The sequence below is a fragment of the Camelus bactrianus genome, chromosome 26 (genome assembly GCF_048773025.1).
Source record: "Camelus bactrianus isolate YW-2024 breed Bactrian camel chromosome 26, ASM4877302v1, whole genome shotgun sequence".
NCBI classification, from domain to species: domain Eukaryota; kingdom Metazoa; phylum Chordata; class Mammalia; order Artiodactyla; family Camelidae; genus Camelus; species Camelus bactrianus.
The window spans coordinates 32,138,084-32,155,968 of NC_133564.1; the positions used below are offsets into that span (position 1 = coordinate 32,138,084).

The 17,885-nt window shown below is 42.0% G+C and overlaps 1 protein-coding gene across 1 annotated transcript in view; it reads right to left on the reverse strand.

Annotated features, from left to right (window-relative positions):
* KAT6A (lysine acetyltransferase 6A) overlaps positions 1 to 16,464 on the reverse strand; it is a 97,207-nt gene extending 80,743 nt beyond the window's left edge. The window contains exons 1-2 of the mRNA XM_074353613.1: positions 16,318 to 16,464; positions 12,880 to 13,797 (exon numbers count right to left, since the gene is read on the reverse strand). Of these exons, the coding sequence (XP_074209714.1) occupies positions 12,880 to 13,479 (600 nt within the window). The 5' untranslated portion in view covers positions 13,480 to 13,797; positions 16,318 to 16,464. The remainder of the gene's footprint in view (positions 1 to 12,879; positions 13,798 to 16,317) is intronic.
* Between the last annotated feature and the right edge of the window lie 1,421 nt (positions 16,465 to 17,885).

Here is a 17,885-nt window from a genome sequence, read left to right on the forward strand (position 1 = left end):
AAGCAAAACTTGTTTTCTATCATCCCCTCTTCCAGTTTAAACCTGAGAGCTTCCATTCAACAAACATTTTCTGAGCATCTTACAATGTGCCAAGACCTGGACACAAGGATTAATAACACACATGATCTGATAAATGGTTTAACATATGTATGTAATACACACTAAAGCAGCACCCACTTTTTTTCAATGCTTGTCATTTTCATGAACCAGAGGCAGCCTAATGTTGCTTAAGAAACCTGGGTTCTAGTTCTATTTATTCCCTTAACTAACCATGCAATTCTGCATCAGTAAAACCTGGCCACCACAGCATGGCGACTGCCTACCTTACTACAAGTACTTCATCAAAAGAAAATATGTGAAAGCAAAATTCTTTAAAACCTGTGGAACACTTCAAAAACATGTCATTAACACCTACACAAAGTTTTAGGGAAAAAGACTTTCTTTTTCCTTCCCTAGCTTTCCTGGCTGAAGTTAAGAGTTCTCTGCTTAGGTGAAGTTACCAGAAATAAAATTGTTTTTTATTGTTCCTTAAAGTTAGTAGATAATGGAGGCAACCCACTTGTAAAGCATTCAAAGAGAGTAAAAGGTGAAGTTTTTACTGAAAAGTACATACATAAAGCCCCACACAGACTGAAGCAGGTATTCAACAGCTACGACAAGGGAGCCCACACAGCACCTCAACCAAGGCCTTGATGCCCTCACAATGCAGGCTTAATGAGAACACCAGGAAGCCTAGGGGGGCAGCAACAAGGGCCCAAAGGGCAATACAGACAGGCTGCAGAAGTCACAACAGGTGTGCTTGTTGCACTGGCCACCTCTCAGCCTTCCTAATGATGTGCTTTTCTCAATGCCCTAAATTTGAAGGTGCTCGCTTTAAAATCTTGGCCTATTCTTATGCAATGAAAGGAATGTGTTTACCTCTGCTACCACTGCTGTGTTACTTGCCCTGTAGAATAATTCTTCAGATAAAACAAATTCTTTCTTCTACCATTAAAAGGCAAAAAAAAGAAAAAAAAAAGGGGGGGGGGGGTGGTGGGAGGGAAGAAAAAGATAAATGTATCCTGCTGGCTTGGAGGTTACTCTGTCATACCTTTAACCATCAGCTCAAAGAAAGCATGATATCAAGTGTAAAACCTGCTTTAAAAATGCAAAAACATGTAAAATGCTAACTAATGCTGGGGAGGGTAATGACTTCAAAACCAAGATCTAAAAGTCAGACATGATTTGGTTTTTTCTCCATACTTAAGTAAACATTTATTATGGGCCTACAATGTTTTGCTTCTAGGCCTTTGTACATGCAGTTCCCTCTGCAGGAACCACGCTCTTTCCCACCCCACCCATTTGCTTCCCCGCTCACTAACCTCTCACATGTGACTTCCTCTGAGGCTTCCCTAACTTTCCCCACCCCCTCTTCTGTGTTGCCACAGCACTGTTTTACCCGCTCTGAGCGCTCATCACTGAGTGTGTCAGTTACAGAGACTGTATCTCCTTCATTTGGGACCCAATCACTGTGCTGGCACCTGAAGATGTCCCATAAATACTTGCAAAGCACCAGACACTGCACTAGACGGCCGGGGTACAAAGATGAAAAGCAGACCTAAGGTCACTATCGAGTAAGAGAGACAGGCTAGAGCAACAACACAATGTAAAACAGGCTAGGATGGAGGAATGTGCAGGACACCTGGGGCCTGGAGGGAGCTCTCTGAGTCAGCCTGGAAGTGAGATGGGTGCCAAGGAAGAAACAGATGTGCCCAAGCTAAATCTTCAAGGTTAAATAAGAGCTAAATGTGAAGGAGAGGAAGGATTCCTGACAGGACAAAAACATAGGTGCAAGAGAAAACAAGGTGGGTCTAAGGAACTCCACGCAGAACGTGTGGTGCTTCTCAAACCTCAGCATGCACCAGAACCGACTGGAGGGTTTGTTAATGTATCAGTCACTGGGCCCTACCCCTAGTTCGACTCAGTAGGCCCAGAATTTGGCCCAAGAATTTGCACTTCAAACAAGTTTTCCAGTGACGTTACTGCTACTTCTGGTCCTAGGACCACACTCTGCCAACTGGTATCGTGGAAGGTAGAGGGCATATGGAGGAGGAGGAGCAGACAAGTTTGGAGCTACACATGAGGTGAAGGGGGGTAAAAATCACATATACTACACCACAGAATTTGACATTGAATGCTCTTAAGCAGAGAAGGGAGTATTTTAGAAAGACGGTAATAATAGCTAACATTTATAGAGCACTGGACTTACATGTCGCTCAGTACAACAGCAACTAGCCATATGTGGCTATTTCAATTAAATTAATTAAATAAAATTTAAAATTCAGTTCTACAGTCTACCAGCCACATTTCGTGAGCTCAAGAGCCACGTATGACTAGTGCTATTGCACTGAGCACAGATACAGGACATTCCATCATTGCCAAAGCTCCATCATACTAACATAAATCTTCATTATGAGACAGGCACTGTATTATTCCCGTTTTACAGAAAGAAATGTGGCAAAGAAAGATTAAGCAAATTACCCACGGTCATAAAGCGAGTAGTGCCAAGTGATGTGCAAACCTAGATGGTCTGGTTCTGGAACCTGTGTTCTTAATTGCTTCTTAATAAGATCATTCTTGGCAATCATGTGGACTGGAGGCAGATGATACTGGAGGAAGGAAAACAAGTGAGGAAGCTGCTACAGTAAATCAGGAGAGAAATGATGGGGACCAGCACCAAGAGAGCAGTGGCTGGCATGGATAAGAGGGTGATTAAGAGATGATACAGAAGTGGAAGAGAAAAGACTGGGGATGGACTAGAATTGAATCCAGAAGAGGTGCGAGTGAGGTGCAGAAGATGACACCAAAGTTTCTGTTTTAGGAATTAGAGTCAACAGCAATGCCTCATCACAGTAAGAAACCAAAAGGGCAAGCTGGAGGAGGGTGATGAACTCCATCTGGGTCACCATGAATTGGCACGGACTGAGGTAAGTAAGACACTACACAGCGGGGTATACAAGTCCAGAGCTCAAAAAAAGAGATCTGGACTAAGATATGAATTTAGAGTCATCAGAATAGAGAAGTTAAGTCTAGAGATAATTTAGGAAGATAAAAATAAGTAGACAAAGAACAGAATCTTAGGAAATCCAACATTTAAGATACAGGCAGAAGATAAAATGCCAGTAAACTGAAAAAGAATTACCAGAAAGATGGGAGGAATCAGGGAAGACACCTAGGAAAGAATGACCCCAGAGGCCAAGGGAAGAGAGAATGGTGTCCAAGTACTAAATGCTGCTGAGAGGTCTTAAGATAAAGACTGAAAACAGTCCACGAGAGCTGTTTCAAATGGTGTTCCAGGGCCAAAGGCCAGGTTGCAACAGATAGGGCAGAAATACAGACTTTTTTTCAAGGAGTTCCAAAATGAAGGGGAAAAGACAGGGTGTGTAGATGGAGAGAAGGATCTGGAGCAGTGTTTTTTGTTTGTTTTTATTCTAGTGTGATGGGAGAGACTTCCCCCTGCTAAGAGGCAAAGAGTGAAAAGACTAGAACACCACTGGTGGAAGAAGGCCCCTAAGACAGGAGAGAAAAGGATCCTACACATGAACGGAGATGCTACCTCTAGACAGGTGACTTCTTTCATGTCCTCTAAAGGGCAGCAAAGGGAGGTAAATAAGTACAGATGTGTCTGAGTTAGTACGGGAGGGTAAAGTTGGATGAGCTCATATGGCTGGATGGAGTCTATTCTATGAAGTAGGATATGGGAGTGTCGGCTGAAAATGAGAAAAGCAAAAGGGCTGCTGCAGAAAAAACAGACTGCAGACACAGACATACATCCCTAAGCAGAGGGCAGAGCTGAGATTAGAAGCCACAAATTTGTAAGTGGCACACCACCACATGGTTTGTGCAATTTTCTTCAAAATGATAATACAGACCCTTAGAGGATCAGGGAGAGAATGGTTGGCTTAATGTCAAGGTTGGGGTCTGCCAATTAGATGCAAGAGAAAAGCGAGTAACTGAAGTGATAAACCTTCAGTCAAGCAATTAGGAGAAAAGCATTCATGGTGGGAAGGGGCCACCCATCAGAATCACATAGGGAAACGTCTTCTAACCACACACCATACGAGGCCTTGATGAGATAAAAGAGCAGGTGCAGCAGGAGTGAGGAGAATGGTGGAAAATTAGGGAGTGGGACAGAACAAAATGAAGGTTTCCAGAAGTACACTGTCCTGGGTTCAAAGTGTGTTCACGAGAGTAAGTGTGAAGGGTGTTGCTTCGGGTACTGGTCTGAATTCTAATTACTAGATAACTGTCCCCTGACTCTCTCAGCCAGCTCCCCTGACAGGCCATGCTGGTTCTGAGCCCGTTCTCAACCCAGGCCATATATCAGATGCACGTGGAGACTTTAAAAAAACAAACGAACTGAAATCTGGGCCCCACTGCTAGAGTCTAATTCAGCTGGTTTGGCAATTCTAAAGTGGATTTACTGTCAAGAACCACTGCTTTAGAAAGAACAGGACTTTAGATTTATGTTACAGAATTAAAGGAAAACTGACTGGCATAAGAATACATGAAATAACTAAAGCAGGAAAATGGTGAAAGAGGATCTAAACTCTATCAGCCATCTGAAGATGTCCTGGAGAGAAAAGCTGGGAGACTATGAAAGCACAGCATCCCACTCAAGACACACCGAGAAATGTAATAATGTTTCCAAGAGTTCTCTTACAGGTTCTTGAAAACTCAGGAGTTAAATGCTTCGCTGCAGCCAATGACTAAGAAAAAAGAAAAACCTGCACTCCACTAAGCCAAAAGGACTGAAAACCGACACTGAACAACAGCTCTTAGGGCAACTACAGCTCACAATCCCCTGGAGGAAACAGCAGCCCACAGTACAAGCATGGTAAGGACCCCACCTACCTGGAACCCATGTCTTCCGCACAAAAGGTAAAGGAATCAGCTGTCTTCTTTCACACATACAAAAATTTTAAGTTTTTAGCTGCCAGATTGTCTTTCTACAGCAGTCATTTTCTCCTTAACAAATTTTACCAATAATTTTTAAACCACCTACTGCAAATCTAAGTGCTGGACTCCTGTAATCTCTATGCTTAATTTCAACCCTAAAGCAAATAGTGCCATACTATTCTATCCAATTATTTTATAAGTAACTGCCCCCAATCTTAACCTTTATTTGCCACTTTCTAATGTATTTGCTAACTTTTATGACAAAGTAAAAGCAATGCAAAGACGAACTATTAATCATAAAGACCAAAAAAAAAAAAAGTGGGGGGTGGGGGGAGTCCCACTACTAAAGAAGAAAAAAACAAAAACAAAAAAACATGACCTACTGCTGCCTTCCCTGTAAGGTTTGTTTACTGGCATTACAAAATCACCCAGAACCAAGATATTACATATACATAAAAATGAGTGGAAACTGTATACTCCTAGGCCACCCATATTTAATGCCTTTAAGGAGAATTACTTCATTAATTAATAGAAAAGCTTATACCCTTCTATCTCAGTCTTAAACATTTTAAGTTTGAACCAACTACCTAAGTCACTTAGACACCATCTGTGTTGGAGACTTTCTGAAAATCAAACTTAACTGTAAGTAGACTTTTTCCCCCCAAAACTCAAGAAGTATTTTTCCTTCTGGCATTAAGGTAGTTTAACACATTCTTCTAATATTTATTTAAAACGTAGGAAGACTTTCTAATTTAGGCCATAAGAAAGCAGTCTTTTCCAAGAAAAAAAAAAAGTCTCGACTTTCTAGGATGTATATACAGCTAGCTATCTTCAAACACCGAAACAAGCAGATTTACATACTTGTGGTTTACAAAAACCACCAAAATTCTCTACACCAGGGTTTATTCTATGGTTTCCATTAAGGAAACGACTTCTAACATTATTTTATACACTAATAATACTTGCTCTCTAATGCTATAAAGCAGTACTACAGCCTAATGAAAAAAAACACAGAACCAAGAAGGGCCCAACCACTTCTCCCAGATGTGATCAGCTTGCTATGTGGCACTGAACAAGACACTTAAATCTCTCTGGCCCTCTGTTTCTCTATTTGTGAAATAAGATTAGAATCACTATTATCCAAGATTGCTACTGGCTCAAAATTCTACAAAATGCAAACAATTCTATTCTTTTTTCCTAAAAATTTATCTATAATTTGTAAGCATAATATAATCCAACTATAAAATAGACATTAATCAACACTGAAACCAGACTTATTTTTTTTTAAGCAGGTCTTTTTCTTTAATTCCTAGCAGTTAAAAACTACTTTGACCCAGAATGGCATTCTGCAAATCTAAGTGCTACACTCCTATAATCTCCATGCTTAATTTCAACCCAAACCAAATAGTGCCATACTACGAACTGTCTCTTCTTCACCTGTTCCCTAATGAAGCTGAAAGTAATTCTCTGGACTTGAATTTACAGAGTTATGTACAGTGCTGATGAAAGCCATCTGTTGGAAACTATGACTTTCCTGTCAAAGGAAAAAACCAGAAGAAACAGCCTAGGTTTTCCTGGGAACCAGCTGCAGCTGAATGAGTCCTAATCCTACTCCAGCTGGGAAAAGCAGAAGGGTGAAGTCGCTGTTCGTTTAATTCATCTGCTGCAGATCCTTTGTGAACTGACTCCACCCCTGAGTAGACAACTGGTAAACAACTTTACCAGAATGAGGCCCTTAATTAATTCCAATATGTAACATCTATTCGGTTTTTTAAATTTTTTAGATCAGAGCGTAAAAAGTATTTATCATCCCTTTAAAAGACCTTTCGCAGTTCACTAGGAAAAAATATTTTCAGTTCTGTTTTAACCAGCAAACTTGGCACCCAGATTCAGTCCTCTCACGTAGCTAAGAACCATGTCAGTGTAAATATACTTCTGCAGTATTCTAAACAGAAAGGGAAAAAGCATGAAGGAGAGTCTTACGACCTCAAGAGGCCTGGAATGATACATTTTTTCCCCAGATTCATCAAACAGTTCCTGTTATCTATTTGCTTTCATAGTATTATCAGTAAGTGTAATGTAAAACAGGATGGCCCATGTGTCAGGATGAGTTGAATAAAAAACAGGCAGCAGAATAAGAAGAAAGATAATGTATTTTGCATACACTTATTTTCCATTTGGTGTTTTATGAGAAGCCATAATGAAAACTTATATTATTAAATAGCTATTATATAAATATATTATGCCTATAAAACTTAACCATGTAAAGTTCTTTTGAGACTTCAATAAGAAAGTACATGTTAAAGCGCTCACAACAGTGCCCAACACACGGTCAGGCCTTAACAAATGTTAGCTATTAATAGGTTTCTATAAGCAACTGTTTTCATTCCCTTGGTCTCCTGATACAGGGCAAAGAAAGAGGTCAAGATGGCTAGATCATCTAGGGCTCTTTTCCCGAAGCAATTTGTAGTATCTGATGACTTCATTCATTAATTCCCTCACTTTATTTCCTCACTTTATTAGAAGCTGGCCCAAGAAAGAGCAAAGTGCTAGCAACTGTAAGTGTAAGAAGAATGTTCAGGTCGTGCGCACTGGCTGGGTATACAAGCTTTGATTAGCAATGGCTAAATCAAAGGCTGCTTCAGTAGCTCAAGTTTTCTTCCCGGGTGGGTCATGGGCTGAAAATTACCAAAACACACAGAGCTCATAGGCCAACTAGAAGACCAAAAACGTATCTGTACGGTCAACTGTATTTAAACAAATACTGCATTAGAAATATATCCTTGCCTGAGTTATTTTTAAATTTCTGTGTGTTTTTTTTAATAAGAACAGATCTGCTAGACAATGTCAATTTATACTAACCACATTTATTCTTAATTCACCTCAATGAGTTGTTAGTAACAAGTTTTATTTCCAGCCAGCTTCTCTTCAGGATCCAGAACATTTAACAGTCATCAAAAAATGGTTCAAACAATGATGTAAGAAATGTAAAATCAATTGTGATCATAATCAATGTAATTAATTATAACATAAGAAAATATAATTACTGAGCTCAATCAGTTGCAAACTCAGTAACATTACAAAAATCTACGTTATTCATGTCATTGTGTTCTTGCCATTACTTGAAAAAGAAAGTCAACTTCTTATGGTTAGGAAAACTTTCTCTGAAATAATCCTTCTTTACTTAGAGACTGATGCAGCTGATATCCTCCATTCCCTCCCCTACAATGTAAGAATTAAAACTTGCAACTTCAAAAGTTTCCTAATAACTATACTATAAAATACACTTGCTTGTATGCTCTCATAAGGACTCTTAAAATATACTTTAAATTGAGAACTTTTTCCAGTTTTTACTACTAATTTATCTATTCTCAACTTTTATGAAGCATCTTTTGCTTTCAGGATTTTTGGTGCGTGTGGGTGCATGTGTGTTTGTAAGTAAACAATTGTTCTGTCAAGCAGTCAACACACCCCTGAATTTAATAGCACAATTACTATAAAGTATCATAGCAACAACATATGAAAATGACATTACTAAGCTTACGTTTATAAACAACTTTATCATACCACCATTCTAACATATAAAATGTGAAACAATTTTACTATAAAGGCCATTTTCAAATAGCTAAATCAAAACTATCATTCTTAACTCTCAGTAACTTGAAAACGTATTTCCATTCTCATCAGCATTTCTATATCAAAAACGAAAGTTGCTGTCAAAGCCCCATTTATTCTATGAATTTAAAATACCAAATTCCAGTAACACAAAATAATTTGGACTCTACTAAGAGTTAACTGAATTGAGATGTAACTTGTATTAGAAGGCTAGTGATTTATCATTTGTTCTTTCTGCTCCAAGTCACCTGAGTAATAACCTAAACAATAACACTAGGCTGAAAATACCTTCTCTTCCCTTTCCAATTAGAATGCTTCAGCAAAATATAATTCTGTTCAACAATACTCCACAGACCAACAATACTCTCCTGATTTGACTGATTACCATAATAGTTTTCTGGACTAGTAATACGGAACATAAACTACAGATGTGCCAGTAAATTATTCTATGAGTGTGTAAAATGAACCCAGAAATTTGAAATGAAGGTGAAAATTATTCCTGAAAGGGAAACAGATCCTTCCAAGACTCAGGTCTAAAGTAATTCTTTGACCTGGGCCATTACAATCTCAAATAATAATTAGCCCCACCCAAGAAACATCCCATTCTTTCTCAGAGATCCACAATATCTCATTGTTATGGAAACGTAATGAATGTAAAAAGAATAAAAATTGTATTTCATAAACTAAAAAAAGAATTGCAAAAAAGTTTCACATTTCTATGCTGTCAGCCTTAATCTCCAACAGGACCTAAATCCTAATGCACTGTTCATGGTAGGTATCTAAATGCTTAATTAATGAATAATGAATAAATGAAGTAAATGAACAAATTACCTTACAGTAAAGTCTATATTTCAAAAAGAAAGAAATTTGCAAGGAGGAAGTTTTTATTTACACCAGTTACACGCTATCACCCTCACCTATATCCCACAATTCAAGGGAAAGCAATATTTTGTCTCAGATGAAAGCACGCTATTACAGCCACGCAACCAATTTCAAACTACAAATTAGAAGGCTTCAGTGACACTCAAAATGAAAATTAATAAACAAAGAAAATATTTTTAAGAAAAAAATAAAATATCGCCACGCAACCAATTTCAAACTACAAATTAGAAGGCTTCAGTGACACTCAAAATGAAAATTAATAAACAAAGAAAATATTTTTAAGAAAAAAATAAAATATCATGTAGACCAAACTAATTTTTAAATTTATAGACCTCAGGTATACAAAACTAGATTATTCATAATCTTTGGTTTCTGATACATTCTTACCACTGGTTCAAAGCAAATTTTAGAATTCTATGATAGGAAGAGAAAAAAGGGATGCAAATAGGAAAGGGGAAGGGGGGGCGTGTCCTATTACAATTAGAGAATGCGCTATGAAGTTAACACCAAGGACATTACAATCCTGTACTTGAGCGCAGTGACAGGCATTATACATAACAACCCCCGAGAGGCAGCAGGTATAGCTGCTACCAACTCCTGAGCCAGACTGATCAAGTTCAAAGCCTAGCTCTGCCACCTAATACTTTTGTGACTTGAACAAGTTACTGAACCTCTTTTATGCCTCAGTTTCTTCATCTGTTAAATAACAGTACCTCTCTCATTGAGCTGTATGAGGATTAAATGAGTTAATACATGTACAGCTATAAAGTGATGCCTGGCACAGAGTATAAAATATTTATCATTAAGTTAAATAAACTCATCATAAACTACCACAGCCTAAAGCTAGCACAGAAATTTCCCTTATAACATGGATAAAACTTTAAAATCACAGATTTATCTTCAGATTCTCCTATTTATCAGTGTCTTCACAAAAACTCTTAAAAATATTTCTACACAGCTATCTCACCAAAAAGAGCAAAACAAGAATCATGCAGTTGCTGAAAATCTAACATACAGTTCCTTCCAAACCTTAATATCACACACACGTGCGCGCGCGCACACACAAAATCAAAAATCAGAATTGATATTAAAAAAAAAAAAGTAAAGAGGAACTTCCTCTCTCACCCCACGGCTAAGCAGACCAGTAGACAGACGTATGTGCGTTCTCCAGACCATGACGCTCTTTCAGCTCCGAGCAGAGCTCCTGGCCCACAGTAGGCGCTCAATAGCCAGTTACTGAATTAATGCACGTCTGAAAGTGAAACTACTAGGGGCATGCACTTTCCTGTCTCCACCACTGTCAAATACACTCAGGATAATTTTTTTTTGAGATTATCTACGTTCATAACAACAAATCAATCAATTCCATACGAGAATTGATTGGATAGTTTTAAAAAAGAAGTAAGTAGTTAAATACAATAAAAGGAACAGACTATAATCTGTTCAAAGGAGGAATAATTCCTTGCCCTAGGGTTCACTGTAATGATTTTGAATCTGAGCTTTTCATATCTTTGGGGAAAGTCACCACTGAAAATAAGACTCCATTCAAAAATATGTAACAGATCTTATTAACTCTAATTTCGCAGATATCATGAAATCTGGTTTCCAATCAGACCAGTACAAATATATGGAAGTTACTCAATGAAACTCAATTTTCCCAAATGCACACTCCAAATTTAGTTACTTCAGTTAAGAACACCATATATTAAAGTTATGTAACCAAAGATATAGTTCCAACCAAAGCAAATCAGCAGATCTCTACTGGATTAAACTTTTTTTTTCTTAATGCAAAGATCTCAGCTCAGCTGCAAAATAAGGATTGTTGGATTAGATGGTTCTCAAAGTCCCTTTCAAAAGTAGTATCCTAGGGTGAGAGAACTCAGATTTGTCCTACATTGTACTATATACTGACTACCTTTAAAAAATATGCACAACTGACATTTTATGTATGGCCAATATTTTTTAAAATTAAAGTATCTTATTCAAGTAAGGGAAATTATAATAAACACAAATACCCAGGTGTTCTAACAAGAATGTATAATACCCAATTCACAGATATGACACTGAATTCATTCTAAACTATAAATTATTTCCTGTTTCCATGCCGTGAATCTGTAGATCATTTGATAACAGTTGTTTGAATCAATCGTATTTCATTTAACTTCAGTCATATGTGATCAAAAAATAGTTCTCACAGATAAACACTGATAGTAGAATTTGGTCATTGTCCACCTTGAATTTTTAATACACACCTTTAACAAATGCTCAAATGATACAGAACCAATTTATGAATGGGACTGTCTATCAATTCATGACTCCATCAAAATCACTTTAAGGATAATAACAGTAATATAATACTTCTATTTCAAAGTTTACAAGGAAAATTGAACTGTAAAATAGATCTCTAAAAACTTCATCTAAAAAGAAAAAAAATACTGTTAATTTTCAGTTGCTATTTAAACAAAAATCTACTGATGGGTTATTAACTGCAATGAATTTAGATCAAATCTCAAATATTTTTAAATACACTCAATGTTAACTTTACAATCTTATCATCCTAGAAGTAGCCTCTATGATCTTAAGCAAAATGAAGATGTTACTAGTGTACCCTAAGGTGTGAAACAACTTAAAATACTACCACTCTCCACAAAACTACAATTCAGAGCACTTAAAATAAATTCACAGCTAAGACACTAGGTCAATGTGAAAAAGAGCTCCTAACAAAACAAAACTCTCCTCATCCCTGACTATCTATTTAAGGCCAAAATTTACTGTGAAGAACACATACTTTCAACTGCACAAATTAAAAGCATAAAATACACAGCACTTACGGTATACCATTTGTGTAGCAAGACTCCCAACTCCCCAGAACTTTACTAATATAGGATATTGTATTCCTGATCCATGCAGCTACACCTGTCATCAATAGTAACATTCAGGACTTCATCATACGCAAAAATTTATACATGACAAAAAGTTAGAATACAAACAGCAAAAATAAGAATCACTAAATCTGCCTCGCCACTACTATGGTCAGGACAATCAGCCTCATTCCTGTCTGATAATCTGCAAGAAAATGGAAAAAAGAAAGATGATAGGTTCTTAAGAGTTTCCAGCATTTTCCTGCTCATAAATTGCAGCAGTTAAGTATTACAAGAGCTTCTCTGTAACAGTTTTAAAGTTGTATGCCACTTTTCAATTCTAATCTAAAAATGTTCTTCTAGGTAGATCAATACTCTACACTTGAATCTTAGGCATTGAATATTTCAAAGTATCAGAACAATTAGCAACTACTGAGTTCTCACACCTAGAACTCACAAATAAAAAACAAGAGGTGATCGTTCCACAAATGTCCGCAAACACCAAATGTAACTTCTATTTAACTTCCTAGAAATGTGGCCACATCATCAGCTCTGTGAACACAGATGCATACCCCATTCTTACCTTATCCTTTTCATGTGGAAGGAGTGACACTGGAGGTAAAGAGGAAAGAGACTCACAGCTCTCTTTCCCATCCACATTGGTCGCCTTAGTGTTGAGCCGATAAAGAGGTCCATCTTTAAGGAGTCTGCCGTGGCCAACGGCACGTTTAATAGCCAATCGTAACTGCTGGTGAAAGCCAGAGGCGGCACCGCCTCCAAATAATGCAGACACGTCCTTCTGACCTTTCAAAAAACGTTCAATGCTCTTCAAAGTTGAGCCACCGGACTCTGCTAAGCCCTCGACTGCCCGCTTGATCAGTTTATTCCAGTCTACATTTTGTTTATTATCCAATTTCCCATGGTTTCGAGGTTTAGGAAGTGCTATTCGCCCAGGATTATCAGGATCTTTATAGGAATTGAGTCCTTTATTTGAGACTTTCAAAATCGTTCCATCTTTGACACTCAACTCCAATTGTTCTAAAACAGTTTTACGATCCAAGCCATGGGATGAAGACACTGCATTGCATATCCTTTCTTCCGAAGGACGCTGTTTCTGCTTCTTCACTTTTTTGATGGCCTCCAAAATCCACTCGGTATACAGCGGGTTAGCGAGTTTTACCATGGTGAAGGATTCTGTATATCCATAGAGTCGTTATCCCTTATCCTGATGCTGAGTAAGTTTTACACCTTGGAAAACAACATTCCCGGAGGCTGGGAACCAGTTAACCATAGCATACAAGTTTTCTGGCCTGAGTCCTTCCTCCTTTCACAAAATAGAGTGCCTCCCCACTTTTACTTCAGAAACCAAAACAACCTGTTATCTGAAATGTCTTCAAACTTCCCAACAAATTTCTCAACAGCACAACACATGAGTCTCTTCATAAAGTTGTAAGAACCCAAGAACATCTCATTCCCAGCAGAAAAAATGTGCATCTTATGCCTGAAAAACAATTAAAACATTAAAACAAGGTCAGTTTTCTATCAAGGCCCATTTTGTAAATAAACTCTAACTGAAACACCCTAGTTTTTAAAGCACTCAACAGCAAGTGTCCATTGAGCACTTGTAGGAGTTGGCACGTGTTTCTAACAACACTCCAAAACAACCATGTATGTAAACCATTGGAACAACGAAAAAAAGGGAAAAAGATGAATAATTAAGATACAAAGAGGAAACAAGATGAGATGGACTATGAACAACCTTAGGCTAACCGAGGGGCCTGGCTATTCTGCACTGCACAATCTCTGCTCACCAGTCTATGAACTGAAACTGGTCCTTGACATCTTTCCCCAAGAAACTATTCAGCACTTCAACAAGTACCTGGATTAGTAGAAAGAATCCTGCAATGAAAGTTAAGAGTGAATCGTTCACCTTTCAAAGTTCTAGACATTCAGACTGGATGGAAAGAATCAGTAAGAGAGGCAGAAAACCATGGAGAAAATTTAAACTATTTCTTATATTAAAAGAAACAACAAACACAATGCACACAAACCAAGTTCACATTTTAAGTACAATGTTCCTTTAAACATTCCAAATGCAAACAAAAATAACCCTGAAAACAGTTTGAAAAGTGCTTAAAGAAATTTAAAATAATCCAGTTTCATTGAAATTTTAAGAATCACGTGCTGATAGCTTCTCCTAATAACATTCAATATACTGGAGGGAGTCCTACAACTGTCAAAATGTTCATAGCCAATCTACAGATAGAGAAACTAGAAATGAGAAGGGTGCAGAATCACTGGGTTCAAATGTACACACTACATCAAATGTACAGTACAGAAAAAAAAAAAAGTGCCCTGCCTGTTTGTAGCCTAAAGAGGAGACGATCTCATAAAGATTCAGTCAGGAGTGCTGTCCTGAAACGAACATTAATGAATAAAACACAAACAGACATGGACAGACAATGCCTCTCCAGGATCAAAGTCAATACTCTTTCGACAAAGAATCTGACAGACAGAAAAGAACCCTTTTTAAAATCACCAAAATAAGGAATTCTGCATCTCACAACTCCTTTGCTTCCAAAACGAAATTTAACTTGACTGAAGTGTTTTTTTAAGAACTTCTCTCATTCTGAGGAGCATGTACATTACAACATAAACAATGCCGGAAAAACGGCTCCCGCAGCAATTATTCTTAAGAGTGACACGAAAATCAAAAGGAAACCTAACAGATATTAAGAAACTGATAGTACTACTAACTCTGATGAGAAAGAAAAGGCTGAAGTAAACACTCAAGTCTGAGCCAAGACTTACTTTTAAATTAGTTAACTGAAAAGATGCCCCCTGAGAGGGCTATGCTTCATTTTGGTGAGAGTCTCGAGAGGCCAGAAATCAAAGCATGATTACTCAAAAAAAAAGTTCACATTAACGCTAAACTAAATGACAAGCCACAGTTTGCGTTTAAAAGCTGGGCCTGTCCTAATCGATTAAGCTCGCAGGTGATAGAATGAATGACAGGCTCTCGTTGTCTCCCGGGCCGGGCTCCGCACCGGCCTCCAGGTCTGCAGAAAGTAAAGCGCCTGCAGACTTGAACTTTAACTCTCCCAAAGTACGCCGGCGGCTGGAGAGAAAGCACAGCTCGCTCCCGACAGTCCTTCCCCGGCCTCCACTCCCCACCCCCTAACACTTCTTCGCGCTCTCTTTTTAAAGAGCGAGAAACTTTAAAAACTTGAAACGGCACAAGCCCGCGGCTTGCCAACCGGGAGCTGGCTGTTCCCCTTCGCCGGGGACGGAACCCGAGGACTAAGTTAACAATGAAATCACGTGAAAGAGTTGAGAGCGGTCCATCTGCACTCCCAGCTCCCCCGGAGCCTCGGCGGCACGGGGCCGGGTCCCGGGCGGCGGCGGCGGCTGGGCGCGCAGGCGGCCGGGCCCTGCCGGGCCGCGCTGACAGGCGCCCGCCGCCCGCCCCCGGCGCCCGGGCTGACAGCCGGGCGGACACACCGCCGCACGTGCGCCCCTCCGCACCACAACACGGCCCGCCTGTCACCCCGCGCCGCGCGGCCGCACGGGCCGAGAGCGAGCGCCGGGAGCGCGGGCGGAGGGGCTGGGCGGCGGGCGGCGGGCGGCCGGCGCCGGGGCCCGGGCGGTGGGCGCGCCCAGAGGGAGAGCCGGCCGCCGGCACGGCCCGCCCGAGGTTCCGCGGCCTGGGCCGCCGCCGCCCCCTCCCCGGTTCCCCGCTCCCAGCTGCCCGGCTGGGCCCGGCCCGCGGCGGCGGCGGCGGGGGCGGCGGCGGCGGCGGCGCGCGGGCCGCGGGGCGGGGGAGCCGGGCGCCGGCCGGGCGCGAGGGGGCGGCCGCGGCGCCCCAGCCCGAGGCCTGGCGCAGAGCAGCGGGAGGCGGCGCAGGCCGCGGCGGGGCCTGCAGCGGCCACCGGCCCCGCGGGGCGGCGGGGCGGGCCCCGGAGCGGCTCAGCCTCGGGCGCGACGGCCGGGGGCGGCGGGGGGTGGCCCCTCGGCTACTTACCGGGAGGGAAGAGCGCCGGGTTCCCGGGGCCCCGGGCCGGACCGCGGAGATGCCCCAAACTGACACGGCCGCCATCTTGGAGACAGTGAGCTCCGGCCGGGGGGAGGGGAGGCGAGGCGGCGGAACAGCCGCGGGGGGAGGGGAAGCGTCGCGAAGGAACGGCTGCCTGGGGGAGGGCGCGGGAACAGCCCGGGAGGGAGGCGAGGGGGAGGGGGAGGAAGGGGCTGCGCGGGAGGGGGGCGGCCGAGGAGCGGGAAGAGCTCTGCCGAGAGCCGGGAACGGCCGGAGGGCGGGGCGGGGCAGGAGGGAAGAGCCGGCCGGGCGGGTCACGTGGGGCCGGTACAAAAGCCCAAAGCCAAAGTGGGAGGAGGACCTGGTGGGCTGGAGGCCGGCAGCCGGGGGCGCCAGCTCGCCTTTCTCGCGCGGCGGGGCCGGGCGGTAACCCGGAGCCGAAGGAGCTGCCGTAGCCCCATTACACAGCTGGGGCAACTGAGGGCAGCGCCTGGGTGAGGAGGCTTCCGTGTGGCGCGGAAATCCGGTAGGCAGACGGGATCTGAACTCTGACGGCGCCGTGTGTGCAGTCCTCGAGCCTCCCTCCGCACCTCGGTGCCCTCGCCCCTCTCCCACGGAGATTCTCCCGGAACCCGGGGTCCGGAGCGAGGGCGAGGGGGGGCCGCCTCCCTCAGCACCCCCGTTCTGCTCGCACCTTCACCTCCCACATTTCACCCCCTCTGTAGGCAGAAGAGTAGTGCGATGAGGAGGGGGAAAGGGTGGAAAGTTAGACACCCGTGTCAGGCTCTTTCCCCGCGGGGAGCGCATCCTCCCCACACCGAGGGACTTGTTGGACCTTACCAGAGCCATGTTGGTAGGAACCGGCGGAGGCGGGGTGCTGAGACTCGCACAAGGTCACCCAGCTGTTTGGTGGCACACCCCTGAGCTGGGAGCCTCCATCTGTCTTATTCCAACGCCCGTCTCCTACTCCCGCCTTGGGCGGAATTGCTCTCGTCCCAGTTAATGGAGCTGCGAACTGGCACTTTTCATGGCCTGTCTGTCCTCTGCTGGCTGCAAGTGTGTTTCTTTGTCTTGTCTCTCATCTAGTTTAAACTCCTGAGGCAGAGATTGAGTCATACTTTTTATTTCCCTGCATTCATTGTAAGAGCAGTAAATGACAGATGAAAAGACATACTACATGCTTCATAATTTTGTGTGGAAGCGTTTTCCTGCTACTGGACCTTTTCAGCTGCTTTGTGACATGACCCCTGCTAGACTGTCCTCCCCAATACCTCGTTTTGTGTCCGCGTTACCTTGTAAAGACCACCCACTACCTTGACGTCCACGTTTAGTTCGTTTTCTGAACTTTTGTAATTTGACCCTTTGCCCTACTCGTGTGACACTTGTTGACCCTTATATACATTTTACGAATGTATTTCCAGGTATAGTCTCTGTTAAGATGCCTCTTTGCATCTCCAGGACATAGTGTACAAGCGGTACAGACTTCAAAAAATGTTGCTGGTGAATGAACATTATTTCAGCCACCAAGTAAGAGGTGGAATTTCCCAACCCATCCC